Source organism: Xiphophorus maculatus, chromosome 16, assembly GCF_002775205.1.
Source record: "Xiphophorus maculatus strain JP 163 A chromosome 16, X_maculatus-5.0-male, whole genome shotgun sequence".
In the NCBI taxonomy this organism is placed as follows: Eukaryota; Metazoa; Chordata; class Actinopteri; order Cyprinodontiformes; family Poeciliidae; genus Xiphophorus; species Xiphophorus maculatus.
In genome coordinates, this window is record NC_036458.1 from 12,640,941 (window position 1) to 12,659,095 (window position 18,155).

The 18,155-nt window shown below is 43.6% G+C and overlaps 3 protein-coding genes across 7 annotated transcripts in view; 2 read left to right on the forward strand and 1 right to left on the reverse strand.

Annotated features, from left to right (window-relative positions):
• LOC102230576 (CREB-binding protein) overlaps positions 1–5,221 on the forward strand; it is a 39,066-nt gene extending 33,845 nt beyond the window's left edge. For all 5 annotated transcript variants that reach the window (XM_023348773.1, XM_014472603.2, XM_023348775.1 and 2 more), the window contains exons 27-31: positions 24–189; positions 967–1,134; positions 1,317–1,478; positions 1,572–1,853; positions 1,986–5,221. In XM_023348773.1, coding sequence (XP_023204541.1) covers positions 24–189; positions 967–1,134; positions 1,317–1,478; positions 1,572–1,853; positions 1,986–4,271 — 3,064 coding nt within the window. In that variant the 3' untranslated portion in view covers positions 4,272–5,221. The remainder of the gene's footprint in view (positions 1–23; positions 190–966; positions 1,135–1,316; positions 1,479–1,571; positions 1,854–1,985) is intronic.
• A 1,708-nt stretch (positions 5,222–6,929) lies between these two features.
• Positions 6,930–14,559, forward strand: trap1 (TNF receptor associated protein 1). Its single transcript, XM_005809292.2, has 18 exons — positions 6,930–7,134; positions 7,855–8,025; positions 8,116–8,198; positions 8,288–8,428; positions 9,243–9,314; positions 9,491–9,651; positions 9,736–9,845; positions 9,933–10,006; positions 10,120–10,275; positions 10,442–10,562; positions 10,672–10,741; positions 11,517–11,664; positions 11,746–11,931; positions 12,011–12,149; positions 12,235–12,320; positions 12,817–12,962; positions 13,048–13,120; positions 13,214–14,559. The coding sequence occupies exons 1-18, from the start codon at positions 7,026–7,028 to the stop codon at positions 13,313–13,315; spliced, it is 2,148 nt and encodes a 715-aa protein (XP_005809349.1). The 5' UTR covers positions 6,930–7,025; the 3' UTR covers positions 13,316–14,559.
• LOC102227451 (MAPK regulated corepressor interacting protein 2-like) lies at positions 13,729–17,511 on the reverse strand. The gene is made up of 5 exons (XM_005809281.3): positions 17,060–17,511; positions 16,914–16,983; positions 16,363–16,502; positions 14,801–14,899; positions 13,729–14,070 (listed from the first exon to the last, which is right to left on the reverse strand). Exons 1-5 carry the CDS (start codon positions 17,112–17,114, stop codon positions 14,000–14,002), a joined length of 435 nt encoding a protein of 144 aa, XP_005809338.1. The 5' UTR covers positions 17,115–17,511; the 3' UTR covers positions 13,729–13,999.
• Between the last annotated feature and the right edge of the window lie 644 nt (positions 17,512–18,155).

The window sequence follows — 18,155 nt, forward strand, 5'->3', positions numbered from 1 at the left end:
CTCATTGTGTATTTTCTGAGCAGGTATGTAATGGGTCACATTTGGGCCTGCCCACCAAGTGAAGGAGATGATTATATTTTCCACTGCCACCCTCCGGACCAGAAGATCCCTAAACCCAAAAGGCTGCAGGAGTGGTACAGGAAGATGCTTGACAAGGCGTTTGCAGAGAGGATCATTCATGATTACAAGGTTAGAAAACAAAAAAAAAAAGTTTACCTTGAGATAATTCACTTTGAGACATTTAATATAAAATAATGCATTTTAGAAAGATGTGTGAAAATTTCTGTTGTGAAACAAGTTTGAGGAGTTTGTCTTTAGAAATAAGAGGAAAGTTGGTGACTGTGCCTAAACATGAACATTAAAAAATGACCTGAGTCTTTATCAATAATCAGTATAATAGTAATCATTGTAAAATTGCCCCATTCAACAAGAATATAGCTTTCATGAGCATTTTATCGGAATTTTTAAACATTTTATGTTAAATCTCTGGGAATAATGTCACACCTAAGTGGAGCTATTTCTAGCGGAAAAACAGACAATGAGCAAAATTTACAAATTGGGGACAAAAACTCAGCTTGTTTTTGGTGTAACACAAAGATTGGTATGGTGGAAAAATGTGTATTAAAATAAAAAAAATTAAATTCTTGTCTACTTTGATTGTGGCAAACAGGCACATTCCCAGTCTTTATAATGAATGTGGTTATTTTCAACAGGAAGTTTGTCTTTTTTTGTTGTTTTTTTACATTTTTAATATTTTGTGCTTTTACAACCCATTTTGTTTACCTATGATATTTGTGCCTGTAATGTATATGCCTTATTTAGAGTTCATTTCAGTTTAAAAATTGCAATTCAAGCACAAATATGACAATAATGGAAAGTTTTCAATCAAGAACTTGATGATTTTTCTGATGTGGTGGTTTTGCTTCTCCGTTGCCTGAGATAAGAAGTTGCTGTGTTTCTGTTCAGGACATTTTCAAGCAGGCAACAGAAGACAGGTTGACCAGTGCCAACGAGCTGCCATACTTTGAGGGCGACTTTTGGCCTAATGTGCTGGAGGAGAGCATCAAGGAGCTGGAGCAGGAGGAGGAGGAGAGAAAAAAGGAGGAGAACACTGCCTCCTCGGAGACAACAGAGGTATGTTAGATAGCTGGATTGACTTAGCTCTTTGTTTTATGCCATCAGCTGAGCACTAAAGATTTGATCAACCTAACGTGTTGGCTTAATAAAACCTTCCAGGGAAAGTAGACCCACTCAGCCTAATTTACACAACCATGGTTTGAATCTGTTTTCCAAAATGTTTATGTTTGCCCTACAAGGGAGTCCAGGCTGACAGCAAGAATGCCAAAAAGAAGAATAATAAGAAAACCAACAAGAACAAGAGCAGCGTCAGCCGATCCAATAAGAAGAAGCCTGGCATGCCAAATGTAGCCAATGATCTGTCTCAAAAACTCTACGCCACCATGGAGAAACACAAGGAGGTGGGAAACCTGCAGTTTAGCTGAACTTTAACCCTACAAGAGATTATTCAGCCAAGCAGCTGTTAAATGCTACAATATCTTTTTTCTTTCTAGGTGTTTTTTGTAATTCACCTCCATTCGGGGCCTGTCATCAACACCCTCCCACCTATCATGGACCCCGACCCTCTGCTGACCTGTGACCTCATGGACGGACGTGACGCCTTCCTGACTTTGGCCAGGGACAAGCACTGGGAGTTCAGCTCGCTCAGAAGATGCAAGTGGAGCTCCATGTGCATGCTGGTGGAGCTGCACAACCAGGGCCAGGACCGCTTTGTCTACACATGCAACGAATGCAAGCATCATGTGGAGACTCGCTGGCACTGCACTGTTTGTGAGGTAAGACCCCAATTCATGAAATCTGTGGGTAAATGTGAGGAAAAAGTTCAAATGGTATTACTTTTCAGAGCTTAGAGACTGGATAAATGCTCAGATCTCCAGTTTAACATGCATTTCCTCATCTGTCATCAGGACTATGACCTGTGCATTAACTGCTACAACACTAAGGGCCACGAGCACCAGATGGTGAAGTGGGGCCTGGGTATCGATGATGACAGCAACAGTCAGAGCGGCGAGGCCTCAAAGAGTCCTCAGGAGAGTCGGCGCCTCAGCATCCAGCGCTGCATCCAGTCTCTGGTCCACGCCTGTCAGTGCAGGAACGCCAACTGCTCCCTCGCGTCCTGCCAGAAGATGAAGCGGGTGGTTCAGCACACTAAGGGCTGCAAGCGCAAGACCAATGGTGGATGCCCGGTGTGCAAGCAGCTGATTGCTTTATGCTGTTACCACGCCAAGCACTGTCAGGAGAACAAGTGTCCGGTTCCGTTCTGCCTCAACATCAAGCAGAAGCTTCGTCAGCAGCAGTTGCAGCACAGGCTGCAGCAGGCCCAGATGATGCGCCGCAGAATGGCCACCATGGCTGGAAGAGGTATGCCGATGCCATCTCCACCTACCTCAGCTGCTCCAGAAACCCCCACGTCTGTGCAGCAACCTAACACGCCCCAGACTCCACAACCCATGCCTAACCACCCTCAGCAACAGCAACCACCACCAAACCCCGGCAACATGGGCCAAGGGTTCCCCAGCAACGGCCGCAGCAGTCAGCCCTCCACGCCTGTGCCGCAAGGTAAACCTGGCCCACAGTCATCGCCGCTCCATCAGCAGCTGTCCCCTATGCCTAACATGCCGCATCAGCAGCAGGCTCCTCCTCCTCAGCAGCCGCAGCAACAGCAGCAGCAGCTGCTGGCAGCAATGAAAGTGGCACAACAGATCGAGATGGCGGCAAAGGCAAAGCAGCAGCAGCAGCAGGGTTACGCCATGAACGGGATGCCCATGAACCAGTCACGCATGATGAACCCCATTCAGAACCAAATGCAGATGATGCCGGGTCCCCGGGGTCCCCAGGTGATGCAGGCTGTGTCGCAGGGTCAGTGGGGTGTGGGAATGCAGAATGCCCAAGGCCATCAGCCACTGGTCCCTCCTCAGCAAGGCCCCATGGCCTCCCACCAGGCTCAGGGAACCCCCATGTCTCAGCAGTCCCCACTCATGCAGAGGCCCGTGATGCCACAGCAGTCGGGTCCCCAAATGCCTGGGGTCATGCCTCCTCAGGGGCCCCCCCAACAGGGAATGACATCGCAGCAGCAGCCAAACATGCCCCGGGTAATGCCTGGAAATATTACGCCAAGTGCCGTGCAGGAACTACTGCACACCCTCAAGTCTCCGAGCTCCCCACAGCAACAGCAGCAGGTGCTGACCATCCTTAAGTCCAATCCCCACCTCATGGCCGCTTTCATCAAACAGAGAGCGGCCAAGTACCAGGCCAGCCAGGCGGTGCCGCAGCAGCAGCAGCAACAGCAGCAGCAACAAGTCCAGCAGCAGCAACAGGTCCAGCAGCAGAACCCTCAGGTCCTGCTGGGCTCCCAGCCTGGGATGCAGGCCATGGCAGCTATGAACCAAATGCAGAGGACCGGGATGGCTCCGCAGCAGCAGCCTCCTCAGCTGGTGGGCCCTCAGGGTATGCCCCCCATGGGTCCTCAAGGCCAGATGATGAATACGGCTCAAAACGGAAACCCTCAGTACCACAGACAGCTGCTCCGAATGCAGCAGATGCAGCAGCAGGGGGGCATGCCTCAGGGCCACAGCCAGTTCCCCACCCAGCAGCAGGGGCCCCCAGGCTTCTCCCAGCTCCGCGCGCATCAGCAGATGGCTATGCAAGGGGGCTCCGGTCCAATGGGGTCGGTTCCTCCCATGTCGCAGATGGGCCAGCCCGGCATGGGTATGGAAGGGATCCCGAACCACCTCAAGCAGCGCATGCTTCAGCATCAGATGATGAAGCAGCAGATGGGTTCTCCTGGGCAGGCCAACCCGATGAGTCCTCAACCTCATCTGCTGCAGGGCCAAGGCCAGACCGCAGCTCATCTATCTGGTCAGACCATGGCTAACACCCTGGGAAACCAGGTCCGCTCCCCGGCTCCGGTGCAGTCGCCCCGGCCGCCTTCACAACAAGCCCCCCATTCCGGTTCCTCCCCGCGGATACAACCCCAGCCTTCGCCGCAGCACGGGGCTCTCCACTCCAGCTCCCCTCACCCAAGCCTCGGCCCCATGTCAGGCTCTATGGACCAGGGACACATGGGAACGCCTGAGCAAAGCGCAATGCTCCCACAGCTGAACACACCAAACCGAGGAGGGCTGAGCAACGACATGAACATGGTGGGCGACACAACAGGAGACACGCTAGAGAGGTTCGTTGAAGGATTGTAGCATTTTGAGGCAGAAGAAAGGCCTGCTCCAGTTTTCCACTGAGATTTTTTTTTCTATTTACTGATTTTAGAAAAAGTCTTTGGAGGCCTACGGACTGTGAACTTTCCTTACACCACAAACTCCTTTTTCTGAAAACAGAGTGATTTAATAATTGCTGTTGAAAAGAAAACAAAGACAAAGAATATATTTTTGGTTCAGACCAGCATTGTAAGAATTCGCCCTGGTCTTTGCTGGTTTATTTTATTTTTCTTTTGATTTTCAATTGACTTTTTTTAAAAAAAAATCTGAAAACAACAAAAAAAAATATCCTTATTTTGTACCTTTGCAGATAAATATTGTATTTGTGTTGCGAAGTCTGTAAAGTTGTCTGTGAAGTTTTTCGCCAGTTTCTCAGTTTTTCCTGTTCCTGGCTAATTTATTCTAATATGCCATTTTTTTCAAAAGGACTGCCTTTAGGAAAGCCTTAATTTCTTTCCTGTTTGCAGAGTCTAAAGGAGATTAACGTATTTGTATAGATCTAGGATACCTATTGCACACACAAACACAACATGCTGGTGAAAGAGAAGCTTGCATTGAAACTTGTTGTTCACAGGTGCCAGAATGTTCTTTTTACCTGGCCCGATCCCAGCGATTGTCTTGCAGATTTTCAAACCTTGCTTTTGTCTGTTCTTTATTCTAAAGAAATTGTCATTAAGTACTGAAGCTGTTTTGCCTGTGGTGGGAAATATGTAATTGTTTGACTGCTGATTTGTGTTCGGAGAGTTTTGTGCAGCATTTTTCTCTCGCATTAAACTTGAATTGATGAGGAACTATTCTCTAATGTAAATCAAGCAGCTAGACAGTACTGTAAATATGCAGAAAATGAGAATGAAATCACTGTATAAACTGGTTCAAATGGCTCATTTCGTACTTATATACCTTATTGTTAAATAAACCTGTGTGCCACAGAATCTGTCTCTTAACCTATCACAACCAAACATTAAAAGTGTGTGAAAAAGCATTTTAGGAAGAAACTTGATTGTCTAGAGCTTTTAGAAATTGCTCTTCTGGTCCCATTCTTCATTTGTCTTCCACTTATCCAAGATCGAGTTGTAGGGCAGCCGGTCCAAGTGGGAAACCCAGACATCATCCTTCTCAGCGACACTCTGGCACTTCCTGGAGGACACAAAGATCCTTCTACGTCCAAGTGGTCACAGAATCCTTACAGCTATTTCCACATCTGTCTGGGATGCTGCAGCCTGGGGTTCTGTAATGATTCTCTGCAGCTTAACCCTTCTTCCACTTTCTGGACCAACTACATAAACTGTTTTCACCCAGGCAGGATATCACCCTTTCCTCTGAAATATGAAAGTTCTCGCGGGGTTTCAGATTCGTTTTGTAAAGCAAGTTCATTTTGCATTGAGGGAAAGAAATACACTAAGAGTAATGACAGCATTTAAACATCACACGATGACAGGTTAAGATTTGATAAATGAACTGGTAAAGTAATTAACTTTTATAGGAACAATACTAGAAACTATACTTTTAAGATCTCAGATCTTAAACAGTTTCTGCATATTTTCAGGGAGCTGGGTTTCCCATTCCTGACCTGCAACTCTCAAATGAATTTACTCTCAAGATCATTCAGTGCTTCATAAACCTTTAAGATTTTAAATTTAACATTTTACAAACAGTGAGCCAGTGTAGTAATTTCTTGGTTAGGACTGTAGGAGCACCATTTTGGATGAGAGTAAAGACATTATGTAAAGAAACCAGAGAAAATTAAAAGCGTACACCAATATCAGGCTTGTTTTGACAGGAAACCCTTAATTCTTGCATTATTTTTTAAGAATTGGTAGTCAGTTTTGGTTTTTATCTTTGTGGGTGTTGAAATCTAGTCTATTAGTGTCGAGGTATGTTGAAAAGTATTTGATCTCATGACTTTACCGGTGCTGATCCTCTGGTCTTGGATTTTTGAAACCAAAAACAATGTCTTCCCTTTTCAAGCTGGAGGAAATTTATTGATGTTATGGACACTACCCCTAATATCATAGTAGTTTTATCTCATCAGCATAAAGATATTAAATCTCTTCATCGTAATTGGAGCAGTGGGGAGATATAAATACTGAATAAAAGCGGTACGACATTGGAGCTTTGAGAAACCCCTGAGATTTAGAGTTGTCAAATGGTATACAGTCGGTGCCATCTGCCAAATGAGACCTGGAATTATATATGTACATCTCTTAAATAAATCAATTTTACAGCACGGCGACTCAGGTAGGTGCAATTATTTTACCTGGTTATCCGAAGGTAGTGATAGGACCATTATGTAACCTTTTGGACAAGCCTGTTTTGGGCACAATTATATGCCAATTTCGTACAAATATACGTGAAAGTGAGTTGGGGGGGGGGAAACGGGATTCACACGGGGAAGTGCCTTTAATGCATCACCAAGCTGTTTTTATTGTCAGTGTAAGTGAAGAACAACGCCACTGGACTAGTATCCTTTAAAAGTTAACAGTAACTTCTCAAAATAAATGCAAAATAAAAAAATTGCCTTTAATGAAACACTTATTAAACCTACAGATGTTTGTAAATTTGTTTTCAAACAGAAATAATATAAAACCTTCCTTCTCCAATTCTCATCAGGCATATTTCTAGACACCCTGGTGATGTCATTTTCAAGCGCGGCCTCATCTTCGCTCTCCACCGGTCAGCGTGTGTCCCCCAGCCCGGTGACTTTTGGTCTCCACCTGCTTATTGATATCCGTCAATATGTCCCGCTGCCTCGGCCTGGCTCGCCTCTTGCTCGGCTCTCCTCACCGGACCAATTTACGGTTAACGTCTTGTGCGCGTGGACTGAGCACGCTAAATGTCTCGCGAGGTAGGTAGTATTATGTCAGGTAGCGCAGTTAGCTTAGTCTCCCTCCATCAGCTGGGAACTGCATGTTTTTACTAATAACCTTCAGCTAATGAGGTTAAATATTAGTTTCGTTCACTCGGAAACAAAAAATTGGAAATAATCGAAATAAAAAAACAGACTGATTCAACTCTGTATATTTGAATGTTGTTGAATTATTTAATTCGCCAAGTAAACATTGATACATTCTAAGTTATATTTTTATTTTTAAATAACATGTTTTGTAGATCATGACAATACAAAATAAAAAGCATATTATTACACAATAAATAAAGTAAAAAAGTATTTTTAAAATAGAGGTGTTATGTTTTAGACTACACAGTCACGAGTATGGCAAACTACAAAAGGTTAGCTGTAGTAAAAATAGGCTTTTAACTGAGCTTGAGTGATGAGGATAACTGCAGCATCTCCATACTGCTTGTAAACATCTGTAAAATGTTCTGTTGGATGCTGCACTGAAACATCACTGACTGTGGCAAACATACGTATAGCTTACAAGATGTACTTTGTTTTGTTTTGCCTATAAAACAGCCACTGTCAGGACAGAACTATTGCATGTGAAAAAAGAACATTGCAATTGACACAATATTTGAAGAGACTGCCAGAACAGCAAAATGTATGTTTATATTTCTTGTGTATACTTTATACTGCAGCTTTCTTCCGTTGTGCACTTCCTGTCATTAGATCTCCAGGTTGGACAGCAGCAGAGGTGGAGCAGCCGGCCCACTGTGTGGAGGTCTCAGTGGTCCTCTCTGGGCTTCAACCAGCAGTCCTTCTACAGCACTCAGGAAGTGGAGAAAGAGCCAGAAGAAGAACCTCTACACACCATCATCACCGATACGGAGTCTGTAGAAGGTGCCTGAACAGCTGCAAAGTTATTCTTTCTCTCCTTCTTGAACTTCAAAGCTCATAAGCTTTGTGTCATTCTTTAAAAAAAAATTTCAGGTAGTTCCTCTAAACATGAATTTCAGGCAGAAACAAAGAAACTTCTGGACATTGTTGCCAGATCTTTGTACTCAGAGAAGGAGGTAAGAAGTTGTGAAGGACATTTCCTCCACTTTGCTCAAGTGTTGTCAGCACTCCTGTGTATCTATTTCCTATCTATTCATTCCACCAGGTTTTCATCAGGGAGTTGATCTCTAACGGGAGCGACGCCTTGGAAAAGCTGCGACACAAAATGATCACAGCTGGCGGGGAAACGGCTCCGATGGAAATCCACCTGCAGACTGATGGTGTTAAAGGAACCTTTACCATTCAGGTACCCACATCTAATGCCAGATGAGAATTATCTTGGCCTTTAAATGTATTGTTATTGCTTTTGTATGTGATTTAAATATTGTTGGATTTGTCCCAGCACTGTATGTTTTAGCATTACTAAGCTGTGGAATCTTGGCTTTATTTGAATTTTGACATTGTTTACGTTATTGATACGCAGCTGCTTCACGGCTTGTACAACCAGCAGTTATTTTCATTCACTAAAGGATTTGGAAGAGTTTTTTTTGTTTTGGATCTGTTATGAATGGACTTCCTGGTTAAATAAATAAAATAAAATAAATAAACTGAAGGTGACCCAGAGCGCAACTGGAGCTTATACTTTTAATGTGATAAAATTGCATCTGAAATGAAAATCGTAGTGTTTTGTAACTCCCTGAAATGCATATAAAGCTCAATTATTATTATTAAGTCTTTTTGCATTCATCCTCTGAGAAGTAATCTAGAGCAGTCCAGTTATTGATGATGGTATAAGAAATAGTTGTTTTTTTAATATTCAGGTATGTATGAAAAAAATTCAGACATTATAGGTCAGAAAATTGATATTCACAGATTCCTACATTTTGAAAACCCCGGATGTTTCCCATTTACTTCTACAATTTTACTGTAGCATGAAAGACTGGAAATTATAAAGTATAAAGTTAAGATATAGGAACATTTTAACCATTACAAATATTAAACACATGACAAACCACCCTGCTCTGTTGTTTGACTTCTCATATGTGCTGCCATCTGGTGGTGGTAGTGTGCTGCTGCATGTTGAATGAAACTTTTTAGTGAAAAATGTGTTTCTGTGATAGGACACAGGAGTTGGCATGAACAAAGAGGAGCTGGTGGCCAATCTGGGTACTATCGCCCGCTCTGGATCCAAGGTCAGTGCTCATGTTCAGCAAAGTGAACGCCAATGGTGGTTGTTATGGAGGCAAATGACTTTAAACGTTAATGTGACTGAGCTTTGGCTCTGTGTTTATATTAACAAAGTTGAATTTGTCCTGTAACTGATGTGTTTACATCCTTCTCGTCGTCTTCTCTCCCCTCTTCACTGCAGGCGTTTCTAGATGCCCTGCAGAACCAGGCAGAGGCCAGCAGCACCATCATCGGTCAGTTTGGTGTCGGCTTCTACTCCGCCTTCATGGTGGCTGACCGTGTGGACGTCTTCTCCCGCTCTGCGGAGCCGGACGCTCCCGGATACAAGTGGTCCTCCGATGGGTGAGAGCACTGAAACCACGTTTATTCTGTTTTTATTTGTGAAACTGTTAAACTTCAAATGGACATTGTCACTTCCTCGTTCAGCTCTGGACTGTTTGAGATCGCTGAAGCCAGCGGCGTTCAACAGGGAACTAAAATTGTGCTGCACCTCAAAGACGACTGTAAGGAGTTTTCCTCTGAGGACAGAGTTAAAGGTAAAACTCAAACTGCACCATGATCTATTGAACCACAACTGTGTACAATAAAATTCATACAGCAATGCCATGATGAATCCGTTTCAGAGGTTGTGACAAAGTACAGCAACTTTGTTAGTTTCTCCATCTTCCTGAACGGACGGAGGCTCAACACTCTGCAGGTGAGCCTCAGTCCTTCTGTTATCTTCAGTGTTTAACGCAAAACTTACAGAGCACACTCTGTAACCTTTTGACTGCTTTCAAAAGGATTTCTTGTTTGGGTTTTGTCCACCAGGCCTTGTGGATGATGGAGCCTAAAGAAATCAGTGACTGGCAGCACGAGGAGTTCTACCGCTACATCGCTCAGGCCTACGATAAGCCGCGCTACACGCTGCACTACCGCGCCGACGCGCCGCTCAACATCCGAAGCATCTTTTACGTCCCTGACGCGGTGAGGAGTGTTTGGTGAATTTTAGGTCAAGTTTAGGAATTTTAGTTAGGAAATGGTGAGGGAAAAAGTATGGTTATAGCTGATTTGATAAGGAAAATGTTTGAATGAAGTTTGGATTTTGTCTATGATCGTATAAAACTGGACTAATCCTCGTCCCGTCTGACAGAAACCCAGCATGTTTGACGTGAGCAGAGAGATGGGCTCCAGCGTGGCTCTGTACAGCAGGAAGGTCCTGATCCAGACCAAAGCCACCGACATCCTGCCCAAGTGGCTGCGCTTCCTTCGAGGTTCTGCGTCGTTCCGAACTTTTCCACCCGCTGGTCTACTGAGCTCTGCCTTTTAGTTCCATCTCACACTTCACATCAGGAATGTAACCATTTGTTTTTGGGGCTGTAGGTGTGGTGGACAGCGAAGACATCCCCCTGAACCTGAGCAGAGAACTGCTGCAGGAGAGCGCCCTCATCAGGTAGAGTGAAGTATTTTTCAATTCAAACCTTTTGTTTCTGATTGTGGCTCATTCTCACCTTGGGAATCTTTAGGTTTAAAGCATACAGTGCAGGTAGATTAATGTTGTGGAGCTTTACTGCATTCAAAAAATGTATGTTTATTGTCTTGTTGAAAATCTAATTTGTAAGATTGATATCAGGTTTCTACAAATCTGCCTCTCTAAGCTCCTTTGGTTCAGATTTTTATTTGCATTTTCTGGGATTTAAATATTTATTTAGATACAACTATTGCTAAAAGAAAAGAGTTTTAATGCTCTTCTCAAACCAGTGAATTTATTTTCTGGCCAGATATCTTGTCCCAGATTGATCCATCAATGTTGGCCTTCCATCCACTCTTCCTCTCTGGTTTCTACCTGTTCTAGAAAAAAGTCTTATAACAGGACATTTTCCAATGTTATAAATTGAATAATCTGCCAGTGGTACTTTAAAATTTTTTTTCAATATTAATTAATTATTTATTTAAAATATGCTCCTATATCTTGCTCAAAAGTTACTTGGTAGCTTTGTCCTATGTAAAGTCAGATTTTTGCACTAGAAACTAGGCAAAATACTTGGTAGGAGTTTGTGTTTTTGCAGTGTAAATATTATCTAGAGTAAATTCACTAACCTTCCTGTTAGTCAAAAAGGAGCTGAGAACTTTTGGAAATTTCCATCTGGAAAAGTTTGAAGCTGTGACCAGAGGTGTGTTTGGGAATCCTGGTGACCATATGTGCTGATGTCCATCTCCTTTTTCAGAAAGCTTCGAAATGTCCTGCAGCAGCGAGTGATCCGCTTCCTGCTGGACCAAAGCAAGAAGGACCCGGAGAAGTACAACAAGTTCTTTGAGGACTACGGGCTCTTCATGCGGGAGGGCATCGTTACCACCCAGGAACAGGACGTAAAGGTTCTGCATTAGATACGTTGCTCCCCGCACAGCAGGCTTTTAAGGAGCGTAGTCCTCACCAGCTGGTCTGTCACTCTGCAGGAAGACATCGCCAAGCTGCTGAGGTTCGAGTCGTCCGCTTTGCCGGCCGGCCAGCAGACCAACCTGATGGAGTATGGATCCCGCATGAAGGCTGGCACACGCAACATCTACTACCTGTGTGCCCCCAACAGACATCTGGCCGAGCACTCGCCGTATTTTGAGGCCATGAAGAAGAAAGACATGGAGGTGGGAGACATAACGAGCGATTGAAAATGTTTTCATGCAGTGAGAGGCCAGATGAGGGTTAACTTGGTTATGCTCGCAGGTCCTGTTCTGCTATGAGCAGTTCGACGAGTTGACCCTGCTTCACCTCAGGGAGTTTGACAAGAAGAAGCTGATCTCGGTGGAGACGGACATCGTGGTGGATCACTACAAGGAGGAGAAGTTTGAGGACAGCAAGCCAGGTGAGCCCCACCTTCAGGTTGAGGTCGGGCGGAGCGGACGGTGATCTCTGTCACGGCTGTAACCCTGCCTTGTTCTCCACCACAGCATCTGAGCGGCTGACGCAGGAGCAGGCGGACGACCTGATGGCCTGGATGAAGAACACTCTGGGTCCCCGAGTCACAAACATAAAGGTAACCGCAGGAATGGTGTCAACATTAGGGAACAAAGACTGAAAAGCTCCAAAAAAATCTCTTTCCATGAATATCAGATGTCTGGCATGTTGTCATCTTACCACAAAATTAAACGGATTCTATTACAGTATTTGTGAAGAAGAAGGAATATACATTTCTAGTTTGAAACAAAACTAGTGCTAATATTTTTGTTGGACCCCTCTTAGCTTTGTGTCCCTGTGGCATCACAGGCTTGTACAGCCGCCACTATGCATGATGGGAGCATGAAATTAGCAGCTGTTCAGTTCCCTCCCTAAACTTGTTTGTTTTTCCACTCATCTTCCAATGTTAATGATGCACCGAAGAGTTTTTAACCCAGATGTCATTTCAGTGAACTGCTTTGATGATTTTCCTTGATGTGTCCCAGTGATGCTAAATGTAGACACTGTTGCAGGATGCTGTAGTGTCTTGAACTGAAATCATAATTCCACAAATGTCATTTTTTTGTGACGCTCAGCTGACTCCTCGTCTCGACACTCATCCCGCCATGATCACGGTGCTGGAAATGGGCGCGGCCCGCCACTTCCTCCGAACCCAGCAGCTAGCGCGCACTGCTGAGGAGAGGGCCCAGATCCTGCAGCCCACCCTGGAGATCAACGCCGGGTAAAACACAGACTTTGCCGTTTTGTTCCTTTCAAAAGAAACAAGTAAGGACTTCTAACTAGTAATTCCTCTCCTCACCTGTTAGACACGATCTGATCAAGAAGCTGCACTCACTGAAGGACACAAACTCTGAACTGGCTGGTTTGCTGCTGGAACAGGTACTGAATCTTGTTTCTGTCTAGTTTTAAACAAAATGTTAAACATCTACAGCTGTGCCTGATTACGAGACGTTAAACCGTCGCTCGTTTCAGATCTACGACAACGCCATGATTGCAGCCGGCCTGAACGACGACCCCCGGCCGATGATTTCACGCCTCAATGAGCTCCTGGCCAGAGCTCTGGAGAAACACTGACGGCTCGTCTCACTTCAGATGCCGAGTGAAGCATTCGCAGCACCAAGAAAGGCTGACCGAGGACAGTTCAGGAGAACAATACGGACTACTGTGGATGAATTTGTTGCTGCACAAGTCAGAATGAAAACAACGTTTCTCCGTCTGGTTGTGGTGTTTGAGAAATTTCATCCATTTTGAAACGAACTTCTTGGTTTATTTTTGATGGACTTGAATTCCGTTCATGTCTGACGTGTGAAAGTCAGTTTTAAAGTTTCCCTGTCTTGTTCTCAAATTTAAATCTCCAAACATTTTATAAACTACATTTAAGATTAGGTATGGCACCATCAGTTGCCAAATAAAGCTGTTTAACTATTAAAGTGGAAACTACAAATGCAGTGAAATAAAAAGAAAAAAAAAAAAGATAAACCCAGAAGTCTTGGAAAAACATAATTTTACTGCATTCAAACTGTCTCTGCTGTGACCATAAACACCACAAGAAACCTTATCCTGCATCTGGTCTTTCAGACACTGAAGTAGCTCTCAGCAGCGTTGGGGTCAGCGTCCCAGCGCTGTCAGTCCATCTAAAGCATCCCTGGGCCGTCTGAGCCGTCACACCTACAGAAGCAGGCTTCGTTTCTCCTCGGTGAGCCGTTCCTCGGTTCTCACCTCCTGACTGGCAAACAGCATCAGATCCAGTCTGGAAAGTCAGGACAGCTTGTCGATGTTGGCCAAGAAGCGCTGGGCCCACCACTCGTCCAGATCTATGGGCACAAAGCCTGGAAAGGAAGAAACAAGGATCTGATTCATCGGTCTAAAATAAATTCTAAAGACATAAGATTTGCTCCAAACAAGATTCACAAAATCATGCTGTTCAGTATTGTGATTGGAATAAAAACTAAGTCAAAAAAACTAATTTTTCATAGACTTTTATGCTGCTTTTACTGCCCTCTAGTGGTCGAAATCAGAAACTACATAAGTTAACAAAACATGTCCACTATTAGAACATTATTTCGTATTTAAATGTGAAAAATATTTAGCCAAAGGATTCCTCAATACTACTTTTGATGCAAGTACTTTTTTTTATTAAAACAAAGTCTTAAATACATAATTGATATGCTTTGCTATATAAAGTTAAAATGTGTCACTATTTTGCAGATTTCATTGTGATAACATAAAACTCATGTAAAATATCTTCTGCATAAACTTTGCCTGTTAACTGCAATGAGTTTCAAAACTATGGATATTAAAATGTGTTTTGCCCTCTAGTGTTGATACGCTTATGAATAAAGCAAAAAAAAAAAAATTGACTTTAAAAAATGTGCAAGTGATTTAAATGAAATATTTTCTTGTTATTTTCTACAGGGCCACATTCGAAACACCTTTTGCAAATGCCTCTAATTTCTTCTTAAAACGATAAAAAGCAAAGCTCACTCTTTATTTGAATTATTTGTCTGTTGCATGTATTTGTAGCCGAACTGGTGGAAGAAGAGAAGCAGCTGTACTCACTGTCCATGTGTGGTCCAGCAGACGCTTCTTTGTAGTAAACCGCCGTCTGGGAGTCCTGCTCTGCTCGACCTTCCTCCGCCTGAGCCACCTCCTGCCAGGCTGAATGAAAGCAGCTCTCTTTAACAACCGCATGTCTAACAATTAGTGTTTAATGAAGAAATATGAAAACAGTTCTGCATCAAAGTGACACACCCACAGAGTTAGGGGTGGGGTTAAAGTCCACCAGAACAAAGGCCACTGCAGGGAAATGTTTGTACTTTTAATCATTCAGAGCCTCAGCCACATGCAGTGTGACTGATTAAATCTATGGTAGCTGCAGGGATTTACAACGGTATCCAACGCATAATCACAAACTTCAGTGTACTTCAATGAGATTTACATGATAGACCAGGTACCATGAAGTGACGGAAAAATGATACATTCTATAAAAAAAAACCAGACAAATCTGAAAAAGATTCTTAGAAACTAAAATGATGAATATTTGGGAAACTTTCACCAATTCTTCTTTGCATCACAACTCAAGCTCAGGCAGGCTGAACACTGACTTTCTGAACTTTCAATTATTTCCAGAGATTCAAAATTGGATCAAGGTCTGGACTTTGACAGGGCCATTTCACAAACATTGTTGGTCATCCTGGGAAGGAAGACCAAATCTGCGGAGCACCAACTGTAGTCTCCCTCCTGAACTCTGGATCTCTGCTGGTCCTCGTTCAACCTGTCAGTTTAGAAAGGCCCTGCCTCGGCATGTTTGTAATTGAGCCACACTTTTTTCTGACTGTTCTGCGAGATAATCAAAACTTCGAATACTTTTTTTAAATCATCCAATTCTGCTGTTTAACATGTTCTCTAGGAAGCAGCTTTCACACAACAGGTGCATTTATGCTCAGATTAGATTTCACACAGGTGGACTCTATTGCAGGACTTCTGGAGGGAGTTTATTTACTGGACTAAACGATAAACTATTTGTAATGGTCTATTAAAACACACTGAAGCTTGTGGCTGCTGTGTGAAAAACTGAAAAGGTTTGATGGGAATGAAACAGCAGTATTTTTTTTTACAGAGCTGGCTCTACTTTACGGCCTTGTCCAATCAAACAGAAGGTTACTGGAGTTGTTTATGGGCTGCTGTGGCTGAGCTTCAATGCCAACAACTGGCAGGACGCAGAAAGCAAAAACAGCCGAGCCAAGCAAGGTTTCCTAGAGACACAGGGATTCTGTGAATGTAGGGAACAAAAACAAAACCAAAAAAAACAACCCCAGACTGTTTTGACCCAAACAAATTCTCTATCCTTCAAAGTCCAATTAGCTCATCTTGTGGGTTGAAATCAAAAGCTCCCCCCGCCTCCCTCAGCACTTCTGTCCTGAGGAGTGTGAAATGTGGGTGTGAGAGAGTTTCTCTGCTCTATCAGTGTCAGAGCAGCTGTTTGGGAGTCGCCTTGGGAGGAAGGGAAGGAGGTGTTTGATCCGTTGCCTTTAAAAAAAAACCCCAAAACTGATAGTAGCCAAGTCATTCACAGAAACCAGCAGTGCAGAAAACGAAAAGCTCAGTTTAGCCTTCCTCACCCTCAGAGATGAACTTCACGTTTTCCTCGTGCTCCGGGGAGAAAGCCTCTTCATGCCTGCTGTCTGCGGGGAGCGCCAGAGCGGGAAGATGGTGCTTCTTCCCGTTCAGACGGTTGAAAACTATCTTGGGTGCAGGAAGGCTGCCAAGTGGAAAGAGAAATCAGAGATTTTGTTAATTCTCACTGTATGAAAGAAAAAAGAAAAAAAAAAAGTTGCCCTTTGAACCTAAACTCAAGCACGCTTGACTCAGTAGAAGTCAGATTGCAACAGCTGAATGAGAGAGGGAGCATGTGCTGCCAAGGTCACACTCAAACACACTCAGGGTCGTGTCTGCTGCCTCAAAGTCATCATGGTAACAACAGGCAGAGAGTTAAGGTGTGTTCTAGATTAAGGAGATTTAAACTGCTGCACCCACATTCACTTGAGCACACTGCAACAGGCAGAAAGTTGCTCGGGTTTAGGAAGAAGGTGAACGAAAAACACCCCTCACATTTCTGACAACTTGAAGGTTCCTCTAATTTTAAATGAGTTTAAAGAATCGGTTTACTCACTCCGGCATGTTCCAGGACGTCTGTTTGTGCTTGAAGTCATTTATTTTGCTCTCCAGCTGCTGAGTGGGTCCTGCGGAAACGATTAAAAACACCGATGCGTATCTGGAAAGTGAAGGTGGGAGGGAGCTGAAAGTTAGGAGACTCACCTGTTCTCCTCTGCGTGACCAGTTTGCTTGGACCTCTTGTGATTGTGTACATCATGCGGGAGGAAATCCACCTGCGCTGCTCACAGTAATTTTTGTTTCACGCCTTTAAGGTGAACACATTCTTCTGAAATTTGAGGGGAAAAAAACAAACAAACAAACAAAAACTCCGGGGATGTAGGTCAGTCAGGCAGGCTGAATTTCACACGCTGGCTGCAGAGTGGCTAAACTGTTTTGTAATCTCATGAAAGTGAGCGGTGCGCCGCGCAGCTCCTCTGTGCGTAAAGACACCAACCGCCGTGACGCATCTCCGGATCCCACGTCCCTTCCCTCTGATTCTGCTTCACCTGCAGACGCGAATCCGAACCGTTTGTTTCTGATGAGTTTTGTCCTGTCACAATGTCACACAAACACACGCAGCGGCAGTCATTCACTCTGGACGCGTCTTGCCGACGTCCCCTACACGCCTCCTTTAACGCCTTAAAGAGACAGCGTCCCCCTTTTACGCCTTTTCCCTGCAACCACTATTTTAGGAGGGAAAAAAAACGAATATCACCGATTAATAACAACTAAAGTAATGGAATGGATGATTATCTGGTTTAGTTTGTGCATAGAAAAAAGAAAACTTTTCTTCAACGCTCCCACCTACCAACAGCCTCTGTTTATATTACACACACCCCACACACACACAAGCTGATAACTGTTTACATTTTACTACAGTATAATTATCGGTAACTTTTATTTGGACAGATTTTCATTAGTAAATTTCTGAGTAAAAATTCAGAAGGTTTAACATCAAAGCAGGACTTTAAACATTTAACTTACCCTACTCGTCCGTCACCAAATATTTAAATACAAATGAAACAAATTTCATTTTAAGACTCAAATGATGTAATATACAATGATAAGAAAAAGTACTTGCCCCCGTTCAGATGTTTTTATTTTTAACAAACATGTTTTAGAATGAACACAAATTTTGTTTAATAATTCATTGCTCAATAAACAATTTCTTTGATTACGGACGTAAAACTGTCCAAACTAACTTGGTACTGCGGTACAGTCCCTTGTGTTAATCATAAATTAACAATGATTGACCGAA